This window comes from Rhinichthys klamathensis, unplaced genomic scaffold (assembly GCF_029890125.1).
Source record: "Rhinichthys klamathensis goyatoka isolate OS25496 unplaced genomic scaffold, OSU_Roscu_1.1 h1tg000073l_1, whole genome shotgun sequence".
In the NCBI taxonomy this organism is placed as follows: Eukaryota; Metazoa; Chordata; class Actinopteri; order Cypriniformes; family Leuciscidae; genus Rhinichthys; species Rhinichthys klamathensis.
This window is the reverse complement of record NW_026606616.1, coordinates 1404115-1423417: the sequence shown is the minus strand read 5'-3', so window position 1 is coordinate 1423417 and position 19303 is coordinate 1404115. Positions and strand designations below refer to the sequence as shown.

General features: G+C 38.5%; 1 protein-coding gene across 1 annotated transcript in view; it reads left to right on the top strand.

Annotated features, from left to right (window-relative positions):
- Positions 1-19303, top strand: part of kcnh8 (potassium voltage-gated channel, subfamily H (eag-related), member 8) — a 97669-nt gene that overhangs the window by 41415 nt on the left and 36951 nt on the right. Inside the window, exons 8-11 of the mRNA XM_056250723.1 lie at positions 4822-5037; positions 9175-9374; positions 12319-12568; positions 16931-17145. Coding sequence (XP_056106698.1) covers positions 4822-5037; positions 9175-9374; positions 12319-12568; positions 16931-17145 — 881 coding nt within the window. The remainder of the gene's footprint in view (positions 1-4821; positions 5038-9174; positions 9375-12318; positions 12569-16930; positions 17146-19303) is intronic.

Here is a 19303-nt window from a genome sequence, read left to right as displayed (position 1 = left end):
GCTTGTGACGTCACAAGCTCGGAAGCCCCTCCCACGATTGTTGATTGACAGCAACCGACAGCAACGTCTTAACACAGACCCGCCCTCGCTCGTGAGGGAGCTGTCAATCATAGTCCGCACGGACCGGCGCGGTCATTGTTGATATGCTGGAGCTTGTCTATAAGCAGAATGGCGTCTAAGCGATTGTGGTGTTCTGTTCTTGGGTGTAATAACGAACACAGCAGTCATTTTAATGTTCCTAAATCCGAAACGCTGAAGACGCAGTGGCTGAGTTTGTTTTCGAAGGAAATATTCCACACGAGCAACGTCAATGCTTTCATGTTTGCGCGAATCATTTCACACACCAGACTGCTTTATAAAGGAGGGTCAGTATAAAGCTTGTTTTGCTAAGAAGCTGCTCATGAAAAAAGGATCGGATTCGGTACCAGCTATTCGTGTTCCTGATGAACCTCTAGAACAACTGAAGTGAGTGTAACGTTTTATTAAACTTTATATTAATATTTATATTAATCTTTGCAAATCGCTAGCTGCACGCTTCACAATGAATGCTTCTGTTTACACTTAGGGTACATTACGGGATGTTTTCTATGTATGATGTTCTCAATATAATTCATAATCCCACGTTTATACTGAACAACGCGTTATGGTTATTGTGTTATTGTGTTACACACTGTGTACGCACAGAACAGAGAGGCGGGGTGAGCAAAGCTCATTATCATTTAAAGGCATATGCACTGAAACGGCGTGCTGAAAACAGAGCTGTTTTTGACCAAGTAAAATAAGTGTTTTCTTACAATACTAATGAGAATTTTTAATTAAAGTATATTACAAACTTTTAATTTAGACCCTAAAGAATCATATTAGCTTATACAAAAATGGCATTATATGACCCCTTTAAGGAAAAAAATTATTGACTACAGGGGGACTTTAAATAAACGTTTTTCAGCTACAGTAGGTTTATTTAACATAGTTAAATAACGTACAACCTAGATGCGCTGCGCTGTTACACTACGTGAAATCTCGAGGCCCACAGAGAAGTAAATGAATAGTTGAATGAAGTCGTTATTTTTGTTTGTTTTTTTGCGCACAAAAAGTATTCTTGTCGCGTGATAAACTTAAGATTGAGCCATTGTAGTCACTTGGACTATTTTAACGATGTCTTTAACTTTTCTGGGCTGGCAAGTTTCGATCCCTTAAGAAGCCTGAGGAGGAGTGATCCAGCTCTCAGATTTAATAAAAAATATCTTAATTTGTGTTCCGAACATGAACAAAGTCTTACGGGGTTGGAACAACATGAGGGTGAGTAATTACTGACAGAATTTTAATTTTGGGGTGAACTAAGCCTTTAACCTTTTAGCGCCACTCACCAAACATTTCTGAATTGCCGCGATATGTTCAAATGTACAAGTGTTTTTGTCAATACAATAAAAGTCAATAGGGTCCAAAACAACATTGTTCTCCACTGACTTCATTATATGGACAAAAAACACTGAAACATTTAGCAAACTTTTGCTTCAAACATAAGAAAGATTTCAAATAAGTTTTAAACGACATGAGGGTGAGTAAATGATGACAGACTTTTCATTTTGAGATAGTAGAATTTATTGAAAGGATAGCCCCTTGAGATGTAACATCTCATTTTCAAGGGGGTCCTAAAAACATAAGCAATTTACAACACAGACTACATAAAACAAAACAACATTACAAAAAAAAAAAAAAAAAAAAAAAAAAAAAAAAAAAGCTCAACCTGCTTCCCACACTCTTGTGGACTTCCCACACCCGAAACATAGTTTCAGTAGTTTCAGTACAAAATCTCATCATCATACATACATACATAGATTAACTATCCCTTTAAGTTTTTAATTATTGAACCGAAGCAATCATGCAACAGTGTGTTAATTGATTCAACGCAGTCTGGCTCTCCAGTTTCATTTCAGTTTGTAATGGATTTGTTAAAGCTGCAATATGGACATAATATGAATGGATTTAATCTGATGCGTTCGGAGCAAGACAGAGAGAGAGCGATGAAGACATCAAATGAGAATGGAAAGCAGAATTTATAGTTATAGAAGAAGCGCGATAAGCCTGACAGTGTTAGGTGGTGTTATGGACAGTGATAGTGGAGGAGGAAGATAGGAAGAATGCACCAGGGACAGCAAGCAGCCAAGTGAGTGAAAGAGTGAGTGAACGGCAAACAAACCAGTCACCCAGACGTCGTGCCGCGGGCCTCTCTCCATCTTGGCTTCAGGGGGGGCTGTAATTAGGCCCAGTGTGCTTCTCTATGGTTCGTAATGACGGATCGCTGTGAAAGTAGCAGCGTTCACCGCCCGGTCCCCTATCAGTGTTGATGGAAAGTTGCTGGTTCCCCTCGGCATCCGACCACTGACCCCCCGGCCTGCTCTGATGGGCTGTTACTATAGCAACACTGGGCTGGAATCTCCTCTCTGGTACCCTGATTTAGATAGTGTGGTATGTGAGAACTGATGGGTCGCTCCTTATCAGTAAACACAAGGATTGTTTCATAAAGAAGGCAAACTCTGTTTGATGAATTGACTTGGTGTGAAATCAAAACAACTTCTGTTAGTGGAGAACTGTTTGGGGGTCGCAAGATGTTCCTTCTGCTTTTCATGTAACCAGTTCATGTACGTAAGTCTGCCTTACAAAAATGTACAAATGTGATAGAACCATGTTAAAATGATGTATCAGATTGAAATACTAAGGTGTAGAATGAATGTTATTCATGGTGTTTACATTGTAGTGTTTCCAGACTTTTGACAGGTACTGTACAATGTACAACTGTACATGTGTTAATGCAGTTTTGTGGACAATTAATAAGCCACTTAACAATTAGTGAGCTGCTTAATAATGAACCAAGTCACTCTGAGACCCTGAAAACACTTTTTTGCACTTTTCTTGAAGCGTATATACTGTATAGTTAAATCGCAACCTTTGCGATTCGAAAATCGCACTAGCAACATCACGATTTCTGTTTAATATTAGTATATTGTGTAGCCCTATACTAAACTGTATGTGTGTGTGTGTGTGTGTGTGTGTGTGTGTGTCATTCACTGAAACGTTAATTTCGCTGCTGCCAAGTGACTTTGCACAACCCACCTTTTCTCCCCTCTGCGACCCACAGTTTGAAAACCCTGAGGTAAAGAATCTAAGTGCAGTAGTATAGTATTTTATTAACAAAGAACTCAAAATGAAACGCTCATAAAAACAGAACTGAACAACCGGGTTAAACAGTACGGGAACTGACCAAGAACAGAAAGAAACACAGAGCTTAAATACACAGACAAACCAATCAACAAAATGAGTCACAGGTTTAAACGATACTCAAACAATATGTAACCAAGGAAATTATATGAAAACACAGGAAGCTTAAAGGGTTAGTTTACCCAAAAATTTAAATTATGTCATTAATGACTCACCCTCATGTCGTTCCAAGCCCGTAAGACCTCCGTTCATCTTCGGAACACAGTTTAAGATATTTTAGATTTAGTCCGAGAGTTTTCTGTCCCTCCATTGAAAATGTATGTACGGTATACTGTCCTTGTCCAGAAAGGATATAAAGACATCATCAAAGTAGTCCACGTGACATCAGTGGGTTAGTTAGAATGTTTTGAAGCATCGAAAATACATTTTTTTGCCCAGCCATATTTATTTGAACCCGAATACACGGACACACCAGATAACACGTCAGCAGCGTCTTACGTCATCAGCGTCACTGCGGACTCGTGAACGCGGATCCACAACAGAACCGGAAGTCGTAGTTTTTGTTATTTTTGGACCAAAATGTATTTTCGATGCTTCAAAAAATTCGAACTAACCCACTGATGTCACATGGACTACTTTGATGATGTCTTTATTTCCTTTCTGGACAAGGACAGTATACCGTACATACATTTTCAATGGAGGGACAGAAAAATCTAAAATATCTTAAACTGTGTTCCGAAGATGAACGGAGGTCTTACGGGCTTGGAACGACATGAGGGTGAGTCATTAATGACACAATTTTCATTTTTGGGTGAACTAACCCTTTAACTAAACTAGTAAAAACCCACCCAAACATACAAAGAACACAGATCACCCATCACACAATGTTGAAAACAGTTGTGCTGCCTAATATGTTTCTGTAAATTTTAAAAGAACAGCATTTATTTGAAATACAAATCTTTTGTAGCATTATAAATCTCCTAAGTTTCGTTTCTGATCAATTTAACTCATCCTTGCTTTATAAAAGTATTAATTCTTTCAACAACAAAAAAATCATACTGACCCTAAACACTTTAGAATGGTAGTGTATGTAAAACGTTACAAAAATGTGATTAATAATTAAGACATGCCCTAAAACCTGGCATTGCTGCCAATGAAATTTGCGTAAAGAGGTTGTATTAATATATATATATATATATATATATATATATAAAATAAATTCTCTATGTTCCTATCACAGAGGTTAACAGCTCACTTGAGGTGAAAATTTTCAATAAAAAAAATTACTTAAATTTCAATCTGTTCCTTATATAAAGCTATCATATGTCTTAGAAAATACCACACATATGGACTACTTTAATGGTTCTGAAACAGGTATGCTATTCGTTGTATGCAAAACAAAATAGCTATTTTTGTGTTCCACGCAAGAAAGAAAGTCATATGGGTAAATAATGACAGAAATTTCTTTTTTTAGAAAAACCATTTCCTTTAGCTTATGTGTCATTGCAGTGTGAGCTACTTTTCCACCATATGATACACAAACACATTTTAGTGTGAGTTTAATTATATCAAACGCTTTCTTCTTTGTCTCGCTCTCTTCAGGTTGGCTTCATGAGCTCGGGAAGCGGTTGGAGTCTCCATACGAGGAGGACATGGGAGCGGTCAACAGAACGCTGAGCAGTGGACCGTCTTTGCGGAGCATCTACATTGCAGCGCTGTACTTCACCCTCAGCAGCCTGACCAGCGTGGGCTTCGGAAACGTCTCTGCCAACACAGACGCAGAGAAGATCTTCTCCATCTGCACCATGCTTATCGGAGGTGTGTGTGTGTCTTTGCAGAAAGGTTGAAGTTTAGGAGATATTTTTAAATATATTTGGAGGTAGAACAAAATTGGATTATCATTAGGATCCAAAAAGTGGAGGCTGTGTGTCTGCTGCTTATTTAGAAACTAAAAACGAGTTTGAATACATGTTTGTACAAGACAATAGAGAAATATTGAAAAAGGTTGTAGATATTAAGTATTAAAGTGTATATAAAATAAAGTGTATAAGATTTGTATAAAAGTGTATATTTACAAAAAGTAAATTAAAATGTAAATTAAAAACATACAATAATACACAACATACAACAACATCAATGTCTACATAACCGCATGCGTTTACATACTGTATGTTCGTCTGTCATTAAATAAGAAGATATGAGGTCACGCCAGCTGTTCACATTCAAAATTCATGGCCTTTATTTTGTGAAATGTCACCATTTGCCATCGGGCAGTTCTGCTCCCTTCCCAAACATACAATAATACCCAATTACACACTCCAACATGTATGTACACATTCAGTCACCACCTGTGTATTACCAGAGATCTTAGAGAGACAAGAGCCTCTGAAATAAATAAATAAATAGGTTGGATTTTTACAGAAATGGAAAGGATCCATGCTGATCACTTTGTCATCTACAGAACTCAATAACAAAATTATTTTATACATTTTTATAAACTTTTTTTTTTAAATCAAGCTTGGATTTATTTTATTTTATTTATCATGGACAATGAACATTAAATATTGTTTGCAAGCTGCATGATAAAAAAAAAGTCATGTTGAATTTTCCAATTTTAACTTCATGTAGGGCTGTGTCACTAGCGATTATTTTGGTAATCAAGTAATCGGTCGATTATTTTAACGATTAATCTAAAAATTTTGGTGGTAATAAAAATAGACCTAGGCAAAGACCTAAGCCTTTAAAATGACTTAAAATACATATACCAACTTCTGCTGTTGCATCAGCAGCCAATGAGCTGCGGCTTAACATTCAAATACTGGTAGTGTTGCTGTTCATATTCATAATCTGCACTGCGCTTTCAGAAAGCATCTGAAATCAACATCTAAGATAAGTGAACACTCTTTTACTGCATATCTTTTTTAAATCGCGTGGTTTGCTAATTCCTAAATGAGCGATCATAACAGTTTAATCTATCTAAGCATTATGTTAATAGTCTTGTTGAGAGATTTACTAAGCATATACGCTGCAGCGTTTACGCAATTGTGTTTATGCCACAGCAAGCGGTCTATTGTATTTAATTGCTGTGAGGATATGCTGTCTAAGTTTACATATATAAGAAGGTTATAGTTAAAGTTAAAGTGGAACAAGCATTCGTGCTTTCAACGGAGTTACCATGTTTAGCTGCATACTCTAATGACGCGTTCATTTATTTCCAAGAGCAATGTTTTATTTTTCTATGCTTTCTATGCTGCACACAACATCAAACTACGCTCTGTCTTTATCGTCTCAACAACTTTTCACTCATCGATAAGAGTATTAGGTTATGTCAATGATACACCAAATGATTTAATTATGATACTTGCTCAGGTGGTTACTGGGTTTTTATTTCTATCAGCTTGCAACGTAAATCTGTTTTTAATGAGAACACTTATTGTGTATTTCTATAGCTAAGCGATTCGATGTGGTAGCCCTGGCACACATAGCATGTCTTACATGCTCACAGAAATGTCTGGGAATGTTGTGGCGAGCAGGACGAGGTCGAGAGATGTGAGAGAACGGCTCGAGGAGCGGAAGCGCAAAGGAGGAGCGACGACTGTGAAGATCGAGAGAGGACAGGCCTGAACTTATGTTGTGTTTTGTTTTATTATATGTGACACCAGTCGTTCGTGAGGGGCTGCTGTCTTTTACTTTCGTTCATCATTAATCACGCCACCGGCCTCACGCCATTCTCTCACGTCCCTCGACCTCGTCCTGCTTGCGACAAATGTATTGGCAGTAGCAAGTCTCAGTACTTGCTCTACAGCAGCAGCGTAGCAGATCTATTTCGCCAAGACCAAATACATTAACAATGCCATATCCATTATCATGTCAATCATTAGAGAGTTGTCATGACAGAAATATAATGAGGTAATAATATTTGGTTCAAACAAAATATCAAATCAAAAGCAAGTAATAATATGGTTTTATAGAACAACACTGTTAAAATACATAACATACATAATCTAAACAATAATCTTATGTACATTGTGTATTGTAACAAATGCCTGAAGAGGGTGGCAACGGTCTGATGATTGTTGTTGTTACGCATACAACTTGATCAAATCCTTGTTTAATATCGGCCAAACAACATTAAATTCAAATGTAATGTAAAAATGTAACCACTTCGTAATTTGTAATTCAAATTGGCCACTTCTTTGCGATAGAAATGCTACAGCCACTGTAATTTCTTGAACAGGAATATGTGGACATTAAAGGGGTCATATAATGGTACATGCACTTTTACAAGTTGATTGTACTGAAATGTGTGTTGGCAGTGCCTGTACACAACCATCATAAAATGATAAAAATCCATCCAGTGTTTTTGTTTTAATCTCCTTATATGTTTTCCCCCTGTCTCAAATCAAGCCGTTCGACCTTGTGACGTCACACGCTCGGAAGCCCCTCCCATGATTGTTGATTGACAGCAAGGTTTCAACACAGACCCGCCCTCGCTCGTGAGGGAGCTGTCAATCATAGTCCGCGCGGACCGGCGCGGTCATTGTTGATATGCTGGATCTTGTCTATGAGCAGAATGGCGTCTAAGCGATTGTGGTGTTCTGTTCTTGGGTGTAATAACGAACACCGCAGTCATTTTAATGTTCCTAAATCTGAACCGCTGAAGACGCAGTGGCTGAGTTTGTTTTCGAAGGGAATATTCCCCACGAGCAACGTCAATGCTTTCATGTTTGCGCGAATCATTTCTCACCAGACTGCTTTATAAAGGAGGGTCAGTATAAAGCTGGTTTTGCTAAGAAGCTGCTCCTGAAAAAAGGATCGGTACCAGCTCTTCGTGTTCCTGCTGAACCTCTAGAACAACTGAAGTGAGTGTAACGTTTTATTAAACTTTATATTAATCTTTGCAAATCGCTAGCTGCACGCTTCACAATGAATGCGTCTAAGGTTTACACTCAGGGTACATTACGGCATGTTTTCTATGTATGATGTTCTCAATATAATTCATAATCCCACGTTTATACTGAACAACGCGTTATGGTTATTGTGTTATTGTGTTACAAACGGTGTACGCACAGCACAGAGAGGCGGGGTGAGCAAAGCTCATTATCATTTAAAGTCATATGCACTAAAAACGGCGTGCTGAAAACAGAGCTGTTTTTGACCAAGTAAAATAAGTGTTTTCTTACAATACTAATGAGAATTTGTAATTAAAGTATATTACAAACTTTTAATTTAGACCCTAAAGAATCATACTAGCTTGTACAAAAATGGCATTATATGACCCCTTTAAAACATGCCAACTCAGAGTGAGGGTTTAAACTTTTATTTTGAAATCCCAATAACCAACAGTTCGCAAATTTAGAAACATATTGGCGTAGGTTTATGAAATGGCGCACATTGCGTTCCCAGATGAACGTTATAAGCAACCCAAACTCACAGCATATGTAGAGATGATGTTTAAGACGAGCTCAGTGCAATTTAATAAGTTCATGTGAAGCAGTACTGTGAACGGAGCCACTCTGAGACGCACATAACATACACACATGTAAATAATTAAACCGCATATATATATAAACGTATGTGCTGAGGATTTAAAAAAAAATATATATATATATTTTTTTTTTTAATCCTCAGCACATGTGTTTATTTTACTGAATCACAGCCTTTGTGAATTCACAATAGCACTTTCTATAGTATGGTTTTTAAATGGTTTTAATCCATCGAAAATGTTTTAATACTTAGAAAACGATCTAATAATGAGTAATATATTCTCGTCCATGGAACGTGCCACTTCCGGTATTTACTTATTTACTCTGTATTACTCGACAAGGGTAAATTGCAATCGAGGATTTTATATATAAAAAAATGGTTACTCTAATTTAATCTAGGAATCGTGACAGCCCTACATTCAAGTTTTGTGTACATTCATGCATATGTGTGTCGTTGTGTCTTTGGCAGCATTGATGCATGCTCTGGTCTTCGGTAACGTGACGGCCATTATCCAACGCATGTACTCGCGCTGGTCCTCTTACCACACGCGCACTAAAGACCTGAAGGACTTCATCCGTGTGCACCACCTTCCCCAGAGCCTCAAACAGCGAATGCTGGAGTACTTCCAGACCACCTGGTCTGTCAACAACGGCATCGACTCCAACGAGGTAAACCCCACGCTTCAGAGAGTATTACACAGCACAACTGAATCATTTGACGATGCGGAATTCCTTGCAGCTGGACTGTGCAAGATGAGCCAACTTTACAAGAATTAAATGTGCTTCCCTACTGCACTCCAGTGTTTCATGCAGTGTAACACTGGTACAGAACATTCAACTTTTAAACTGTCCTCTTCAGGCTTTTATTAACTCTTTATTATTAAGAGTTACTATTGGTTTCAAATCAAGAAATCACTTTCTACCTGCTAATGAATAACAGAAATAAAAAATTACAGAACCCACCTATAAATAATTATGGGTAAGCCGATAGACTGATAGACCAATATAATACTGGTCCGATTGACCAGTATTAAAACAGTATTTGGTTATCAGTTCCTAAATAATAGGTCACCAATAAATGCCATAATTTGATTATTGTATTGTTTGGATAATTATTTAACTTTTAAATTAATTAATTACATCGTGAAAAATGTGTAGCCTGAAATAAAGATGATAATGATGATAAAAATAAATCTTTCTTATTTTTTTTTTTTCATTATTAATATTATATAATATTTACTCTCTATCAGTATTTCATAAAAAAAAACAATAATGACCAATCTCTAATTACCATATTCACATACCATTGTATTTACATGGTACACCAACATGAAAGAAAACCATGGCATCACGTCCAAACCTACATTTTTATACTATGGTACTGTAAGTGATGTACTACTAATGAAGTAACATACTAAAGCCAAGAGCAAAGGAACAGCTAAGGCAAGTATAATTTAGATAGACAGTTGGACACTTGAGGAGGGGACAACTGCATGCGCTCTGTCCTTGAGCCTGGGACTTTATTCCAGAGTCCAGAGAGAAAGTGGGGAAAATGAGATGAAATCTAAACACCTTGCTAAATCACAGATTTATGAATAATAGATGGTGAGGCTGATGGCCGGAGAGCAGGAGACAGAGAGCGAGAGAAAAAGAGGGATGTGTGTGGTGTGAGTGAAGGGGAGAGTGACAGATGCCATTCAGTCAGGCTGAAGGATGGTTGCATATATGGATGGATGGGCAGAGCAGATGAAGGGTGGCAGAGGGCAGGAATGAGGCATGGCCGGAATACTTTCAGGGTGGGAACTTGTGAAGGCGGCATGCTTAATGATTTTAATGGCAGTTTAATTCATGTAATGTGCTGTTACGCAAGTTCACATAAAAAAACACAATACAGTGGGGAGAATAAGTATTTGATACACTGCCGATTTTGCAGGTTTTCCCACTTACAAAGCATGTAGAAGTCTGTCATTTTTATCATAGGTACTCTTCAACTGTGAGTGACGGAATCTAAAACAAAAATCCAGAAAATCACATTGTATGATTTTTAAGTAATTCATTTGCATTTTATTGCATGACATAAGTATTTGATACATCAGAAAAGCAGACCTTAATATTTGGTACAGAACCCTTTGTTTGCAATTACAGAGATCATACGTTTCCTGTAGTTCTTGACCAGGTCTGCACACACTGCAGCAGGGATTTTGGCCCACTCCTCCATACAGACCTTCTCCAGATCCTTCAGGTTTCGGGGCTGTCGCTGGGCAATATGGACTTTCAGCTCCCTCCAAAGATTTTCTATTGGGTTCAGGTCTGGAGACTGGCTTGGCCACTCCAGGACCTTGAGATGCTTCTTACGGAGCCACTCCTTAGTTGCCCTGGCTGTGTGTTTCGGGTCGTTGTCATGCTGGAAGACCCAGCCACGACCCATCTTCAATGCTCTTACAGATGGAAGGAGGTTGTTGGCCAAGATCTCGCGATACATGGCCCCATCCATCCTCCTCTCAATACGGTGCAGTCGTCCTGTCCCCTTTGCAGAAAAGCATCCCCAAAGAATGATGTTTCCACCTCCATGCTTCACGGTTGGGATGGTGTTCTTGGGGTTGTATTCATCCTTCTTCTTCCTCCAAACACGGCGAGTGGAGTTTAGACCAAAAAGCTCTATTTTTGTCTCATCAGACCACATGACCTTCTCCCATTCCTCCTCTGGATCATCCAGATGGTCATTGGCAAACTTCAGACGGGCCTGGACATGAGCTGGCTTGAGCAGGGGGGACCGTGTGTGCGCTGCAGGATTTTAATCCATGACGGCGTAGTGTGTTACTAAAGGTTTTCTTTGAGACTGTGGTCCCAGCTCTCTTCAGGTCATTGACCAGGTCCTGCCGTGTAGTTCTGGGCTGATCCCTCACCTTCCTCATGATCATTGATGCCCCACGAGGTGAGATCTTGCATGGAGCCCCAGACCGAGGGAGATTGACGGTCATCTGGAACTTCTTCCATTTTCTAATGATTGCGCCAACTGTTGTTGCCTTCTCACCAAGCTGCTTGCCTATTGTCCTGTAGCCCATCCCAGCCTTGTGGAGGTCTACAATTTTATCCCTGATGTCCTTACACAGCTCTCTGGTCTTGGCCATTGTGTGTGTGGACAGGTGTCTTTTATACAGGTAACGGGTTCAAACAGGTGCAGTTAATACAGGTAATGAGTGGAGAACAGGAGGGCTTCTTAAAGAGAAACTAACAGGTCTGTGAGAGCCGGAATTCTTACCGGTTGGTAGGTGATCAAATACTTATGTCATGCAATAAAATGCAAATGAATTACTTAAAAATCATACAATGTGATTTTCTGGATTTTTGTTTTAGATTCCGTCACTCACAGTTGAAGAGTACCTATGATAAAAATTACAGACTTCTACAAAACCTCCAAAATCGGCAGTGTAAAAAATACTTGTTCTCCCCACTGTATTTCTTTTCCTTATAATGTAAGTGACTGTTAACCACACCTTTCTTTTTTATTTTCCTTTCCTTTTTTCCTTTTCTTTTTCTCTTTTTATAATCCTCTTTCTTTATTTGCTTGTTCTGTTTCTCCTTTTTTCTCTTCATCCAATACACTCCCCAGCTCTTGAGAGACTTTCCAGATGAGTTGCGCTCGGACATCGCAATGCATCTGAACAAAGAGATCCTAGAGCTTTCCGTCTTCTCCTCTCTGAGTCGTGGGTGTCTCCGCTCTCTCTCCTTGCACATTAAGACGACGTTTTGCGCACCGGGCGAGTATCTTCTTCGGCAGGGAGATGCTCTACAGGCTCTTTTCTTTGTCTGCTCTGGCTCCATGGAGGTGCTAAAGGACAGCATGGTGTTAGCCATCCTCGGTCAGTTTACACAAACCCACCAATTACACACAATAACACAGTATAGCTCAAAATGTTCAGTGTAGTTTTAGCATGAAGGGAAAAATTACTGCCTCTCATTAAGTGAAGACTTTAGGGCCCATGTGCAGCCCCGCATTAAGAACACATGGGGCCCTGGGGCTATAGCCAACCCAAGGGCCCCCTTCATAGTAGCCTATCTTGGTGACACAACGTTTTCTACTGCATAAATAATTTGTATAGATATATTAGTTGAAAAGTTATATCATTAACACAGAGATACAATGTATTGTATCTCTATATAAAATGTGAAAATATTCCAGGCTACAACACATTAAAAGCATACATGCATTAATACCAAATATGAGGTCAAAGCAAACAGGTTTCTAGAAACAGCAACAACTTTTGCGCATATGACTGCCTTGCCTTGAGGAGTTTACTTTAATTAGGTTTATCATTAGAATGTGTTCTTTCTGACCCTAGAAGAGGAGATTCATCAGGGCTGGACTGGGGCTCAAATTCAGCCCATCCGGCCCAAATGTTTCCGCATTAATGTTTTGCTAAGTCCTTTAAATTGGAATAAACAACTAAATTAATGAATAAATAAAGGACAGAAACAAATAATTATAAATATTTTTGAATATATACGGCAAATGTGTTAAACAATATTAATATTGTATTATATTGCAAAGCTCTTAATTATTGAATTAATAATTTAAAGTTAAAGTTTATTAGAACTGAACATACTGTATCTACACAGAAGAAAATGTTATAGCTTTTTCCTTAATTCATCCAGGCTATAAAGCTCTTAAAGCTGCAGTCCGGAACTTTTCCTCTTTGTCGTCATCTCTCTGTTCGAAATCTGTAACTGCAGTGATTCGCGGAATTATTATCTTTACGTGGGTTGTAAATCGGCATGAAACAGCGCGGATGAACACAGTGCTTTGAGGCGAGAGCTGCTGTCAGTCACCGCGCTGTGTGGATATAATGTCATACAGAATCACAGATTCACTTTTTGAAAGTTTGACCAACATAAGAATTTTCATAAGAAAATGTCTTCTGAACAAGTAAGTAAAATCCATTTTTGTTCTGACCAACTAAGGGGGAAAAAGCATTCGACATGATAAGCTTCGTTAGATTTAATCAACGTGATTTACAGCAACCGTGCAAATTATAGCCTACTTTGTTCTCAAATTGTTCATGTTAACAACATCAGCATTGCGTGACTAATGTTAAATTTAATGTGTTTTATGGTTAGCAGCTACCTGTGTAGTTCAGAATTCATATTCTCCATAATAGCAAAACGAGAAAGGCACAACAAAGGAAACTCCATAACTGTGTGAATTAAGAAAACGTACTGTTACACGATTGAACTATTGAAATGTCTTACTTGTTCAGCAGAAAAAAAGCCATCTCTTCTCCGTTTTGAACCCCTTCAAAACACGGAGTTCAAGCACTTTTTAAAAGCCCCGCCGATGTTTAAATCCTTGTGTTCGCATGAGACGGTTTCTTTCTCTTTCTCTAGCCACCTTAAATCCGAAGTACGAAGTCTTTTGGGTTTTATAACTGCTGAATCTCCAGTTGACACTGATGATTGTTGTTTGGATCTTTCTGGATGCCATAAGTTTAATTATGTAAAGTGCTGCGAGAAAAGCCTATACATCTAAACATCTCGTCACGCGCAGTATAGCCGGCTATTGCCGAAACTCCTTCTTTATGTGTACGGGTGTGACGTCATGACGCAAAGACATGCTCGAATTTCCCGCGGAAACCCACCAGTACCACTGGAATTAAAATCATTATTACAAGCTAACCGTTTTGAATCTAGCTATGGCAAGCAGATAGTTTTGACCACTGGCAGAATAAGTTTTTTTTTTAATATAATTATTTTGGATTATTTTTAACTTAAAAAAGTTACGGACTGGAGCTTTAAATTCTCCTTTGTTGCCCCAATGAAAAGTTACCGTAGTCATTGCTTGGAATCCAGAGTTTCACTGTAAGATCAAGGCAAAAAAGAAAAGCTCCTCATTACCATGGTTTTATGGTTTTAAAGCTGCCGTCTGCAACATTTTTTTGATCATATTCAGTGAAATCGACACTATAATCCGACAGAACAACATAAATAAAGTGGTTTTAGAAAAAAACCCGAGCTTCTAACTCCACCTGGAGCGTGTTATTTGTTTTGCAAAAATCCACAGCTCCCGGATCATCGGGTCCAATCAGCGCAGGGGGGTGTGTGAGATCTGACTGTCAATCACAGATCAGGCACACACCACCCCTCACGCACGTTACAATCACATGCACACGCCGGAAGTTCGCGCAGTAACGAAGAGTGATGGCGGATGTATCTCGCTTTCAAAACACTAACAAATTAAGTAAGCTCATTTAGAGTATAAATGACGTTAGCAATTGCAATCTATCGGTAGATTAGCCAGGGCAGCATACCTCCAAATACTCCATGGTGTTGATGGATGCTGATGAGACGGGCGCGTTCACAGATAACCTGGTGCACACGCACTGACAAGCACGAACTCGGTGGGAGGGTATCCGTTGATAGTGGGGGAGGGGCATGAGAGTTGTAAACATTCAAAATTTTGCCTAAGTCCACTCAATCTGCCAGACTTGCCGACTGCAGCTTTAATATAACAACAACAATAATAATATTGCTAATAATAAACTATGGTATTTGTAATGAAAAACATCTTAAACACTATAAAACAACCTCTATTAAAGTGACCTTTTTTGCCCTTATATTACCCAATATTTAATGTAAGGCTAATAATAGTAATATTAACATATAATATCATATTTCTACAGCTTTAGTAATTGCATGGTATTTTTTAAAGTGGTGGCTCTGTGTGTATAGAGTGTTGCAGGTATGACGTACATTTTTAGGCCAAAACGCGGAAACTTCCGGTTCCATTGTCCCGAAGTAAGTAGGTTTTTTTAATAGGTTTTTGGTTAAATGGCTGAAATAAGGTATGTGGTTAACAAAATATACTTTTTAACGTTTTATTCTATGACATAAAATCATTTTTTTATGTGTCTTGAAAAAGGTGGTGGCTAAATGGGACTACAGAGACTGTCGGGGACATTAAACATCGTTATGCTTATAATTGTGCTCTTATAAACTATTCTAACTCCAAACTTTCTGGGAAAATGTTTTTAGAGAAAAACTGCAAGATTTGCTGGAAGCTTAGTGATGGTAATGTTGAATTTGTGGGACCGTGGTGTAGTTCGTTTATAGCCTACCTTTACCTTTGTACTTCTGGCGACTGCATTTAGGCTTCAAAATTCATAAAAGTTTTGTTCATCTGTGGAAATTATCTTGATGGACAAAACTTGTAAGTATCATAAACTTTTGTTGATCACAGAGCTTTTTTTTTTTTTTTTGCAATAATCCAAAAGCCTATGGAAAAATCCTACTGGGTTTCATCACTTGGCTTTTGGTCCTTGTTTCCTAGGTGCTCCACTAAATAACAGTGCTTAATATGCAGGGGCATAATGGGGTATTGGCGATCGACCCACTGGAAAAAGTTTAGGAGCAACCGATGGCCAGTCAATCTACTCCACAGCCAATCATGGGCCCCCTCCTATAGCTCGGGCCCTGGGGCTTCAGCCCCGCCTAGCCCTATTGTTAATGCAGCCCTGCCCATTTGTTCCTACAGTAGCCAACAAAAACTGCTCTCTGTGATTGGTCTCTCTCTCTGTGAGGCTTCACACACACAGCAGGCTCATAGGACAGTGGAACTAATGTGTGAAAAAATAAAATCCTCATCATCCTGTTAGGTCCTGCCTGTGTGTGTATGCGTGTGTGCGCATGTTTGTGTTTGTGTTTGTGTTAATATCACCTTATGAGATCTGACAAGAAAAGAACACACACTATCTTTCTCATCTTTACCTCACACTCTCTCTCCACCCTGCTGACAAAGGAAGGTCTCTCTGACATTGAGTTCTCAAGAAGGTTCTGTTTTTTTGTGTGTTTATATGCGTGTGTGCTTTTTATACAGTATGTTTCTGTGCTGCTAATAGAGCTGTTTGTAGTCCCACAGTGCTAAAGTGCTCAACAAATTATCATTTTAGAGCCATGATTTCCCTTGGGAGTTTCTAATGGGTTTTAAGAATGGTGGTTTTCGATTTATGTGTAAAATACAGTCTCTGGTTAACATTACTTAAAAACAATTAATGTTTTTGTTGTATTAAATACATTCCTCATAGAACCCATGTTGGATTAGCTTGCCACTTTAGCCTACATATTGACACACTGACTGAACACTCCTGTGATTCCTTAGTGATATCTGACAAAATATTCACGTGTTTTTGCATCTTCCTCTTTGTTCATGTGCTCCTGTGTGATACGTCCAGGTAAAGGCGACTTGATTGGTGCCAACATGTCAGTTGATGACCGCGTCATAAAGACAAACGCTGACGTGAAGGCGCTGACGTACTGTGACCTGCAGTGCATCAATCTAAGGGGTCTGTATGAGGTGCTTGACCTGTATCCTGAATACTCCCACCGTTTTGTGCAGGACATCACGCACGACCTCACCTATAACCTGAGAGAGGGACAAGAGAGCCACGTAAGACCACTGTGTTGTTATACTAACATTTTTTTTAACCGATTCATTCATTTATTTTTCCCGGTTGCCTAAACTCTTAATTCATCTTTGTAGCTGTTAAAGCCTGACCTGATCGTCACCTGATTCAGTTTTTTGATTTCATGGACCCAAGATTCATAGACAGACAGACAGACTGATTGATTGCTTGCGTATGTGTGTATGTGAATGTACACTACCGTGCAAAAGTTTGGGGTGAGTTCAAGATTTTAATGGGGTAAGTTAAAGAAATGACATACAAAATTACAGTAAAAACAGTAATATTGTGAAATATTTATCCCTTTAATTGTTTATTCCTGTAATGGCAAAGCTGAATTTTCAGCATCATTACTCCAGTCTGCAGTGTCACATCAGAAATCGGTCTAATATGCTGATGCTGCTCAAGAAATATTTCTTATTATTATCAATGTTAAAAACAATTGTGCTGCTTATTATTTAGTGGGAAACGTGATATTATTTCAGGATTCTTTGATGAACAGAAAGCTCAAAAGAACAGCTTTTACTTGAAATAGAAATATTTTATAACATTATAAATGTCTTTATTGTCACTTTGGATCAATTTAATGTATTCTTGCTGAATACAATATTCATTTTTTAAGAAAAAAATCTTACTGACCACAAACTTTTGAATGGTAGTGTATGCTGTTGACATATAGTCATATGTGTCATTTTCCAGGTCATATCCAGAATGTCCAGTAAGTCCATGGACACACAGGTGTGTCTTCTCCTAAGCTGTCAATCATTCCACACTTATCCACTAACAGTGCTGTGTTGACTATAATAGCTTGGGGCTCATTTCCCTAACAATGATCTACCTCCCGCCTCATTTGCCTAATGAGGGAAGCTAAAAACACTACAGCTCTGAAACAGCAGGGAGAGAGAACGAAAAATTGATGATGATGGTGATGATCATCTTCCCCATTCCCTGTCCTTCCATGCCTGAAGCAGTAATCAGGGAGGGAGCGGCGCTGGAGGAAGGGGAACAGCGCGTTTAGGGGCGAGGGAGGGGTAAAAGGAAGGGGGGGTGGGGGATTTATTGAAGTGCCGGATGACTGACTGCTTTAGGAAACTGCTGCTCTTTCAATTACAGTGTGAGGGAGCCTCAATTATTCAACAGGGAAAATGACCAAATTATTATACGAAAAGTGTAATTAATCAGATATATATAGAACAAGAGAGGGGAGCACAAGATTAAAAGAGAAATAGATGGGGAATACCCCTCACGTTTATTCCTTCTCTTTGCTGTGTTTTACCTCTTGACTTTTCCGACACCTTTCAGTGGACTGACATTTAAAGTGTTCTATAAATGGAGATTGTTATTTCCAGCCAACGTCGTTGCAGTTTCACTGTGTAATTGGCAATGCGTGTAAGAACCGTGAGGTGTAAAGCACAGCAAAACCCATTACAATGACTATTATTGTGCAGATTCAATCGAGCCTTTAGGGTTCGTTCTGTGACATAATCACTCCAAGATCATTATATTATCAAAGGCCAGCTGTTCTAAATGCGTTAAGGTCAAGTCTTCCCGGTTTATTACTAGCAAGCAAGGTCAAAGTTCAAGTTATAAGACCACTACCATTACATGAGTTTTACCTAAGGACATTCACTTTGATGTGTTTCTGCTGTTTCATAGCTTTTGTCTAATTGGTCCTTGAGGGAAAGTGTGTAGTGTGTGTGTGTGTGTGTGTGTGTGTGTGTGTGTGTGTGTGTGTGTCGCAATAGTACCTACATTGAAGTCCATATTGAAAAACACATCTGTTTACTTGTCCATTCTCTGACTAAGCAGTGCACTGCACTTAAGCTTACTGATTTTTAGTGCATTGTTCATGTATTTTATACAATGTTCTTTTTTATTTGTTTTGGGCTTTAATTTTTATGCATTTATTTTCTTACTATTTTTTTTATTCATCAATTAATAATCTTGCTGATTTATATTCATTGATCATAAAATATGACTGTAAATGCTGACCTTTTTTGTGAATCAGCTGTAGCCAATAATCAATTTAAGATATATTTAATGGTAATATTGATACTACATTATGCTTATAATGATTCCAATTAATAATATTAATAATAATTTACAATATTTATAATAATATAAATCATTCAAATATGCTGATTT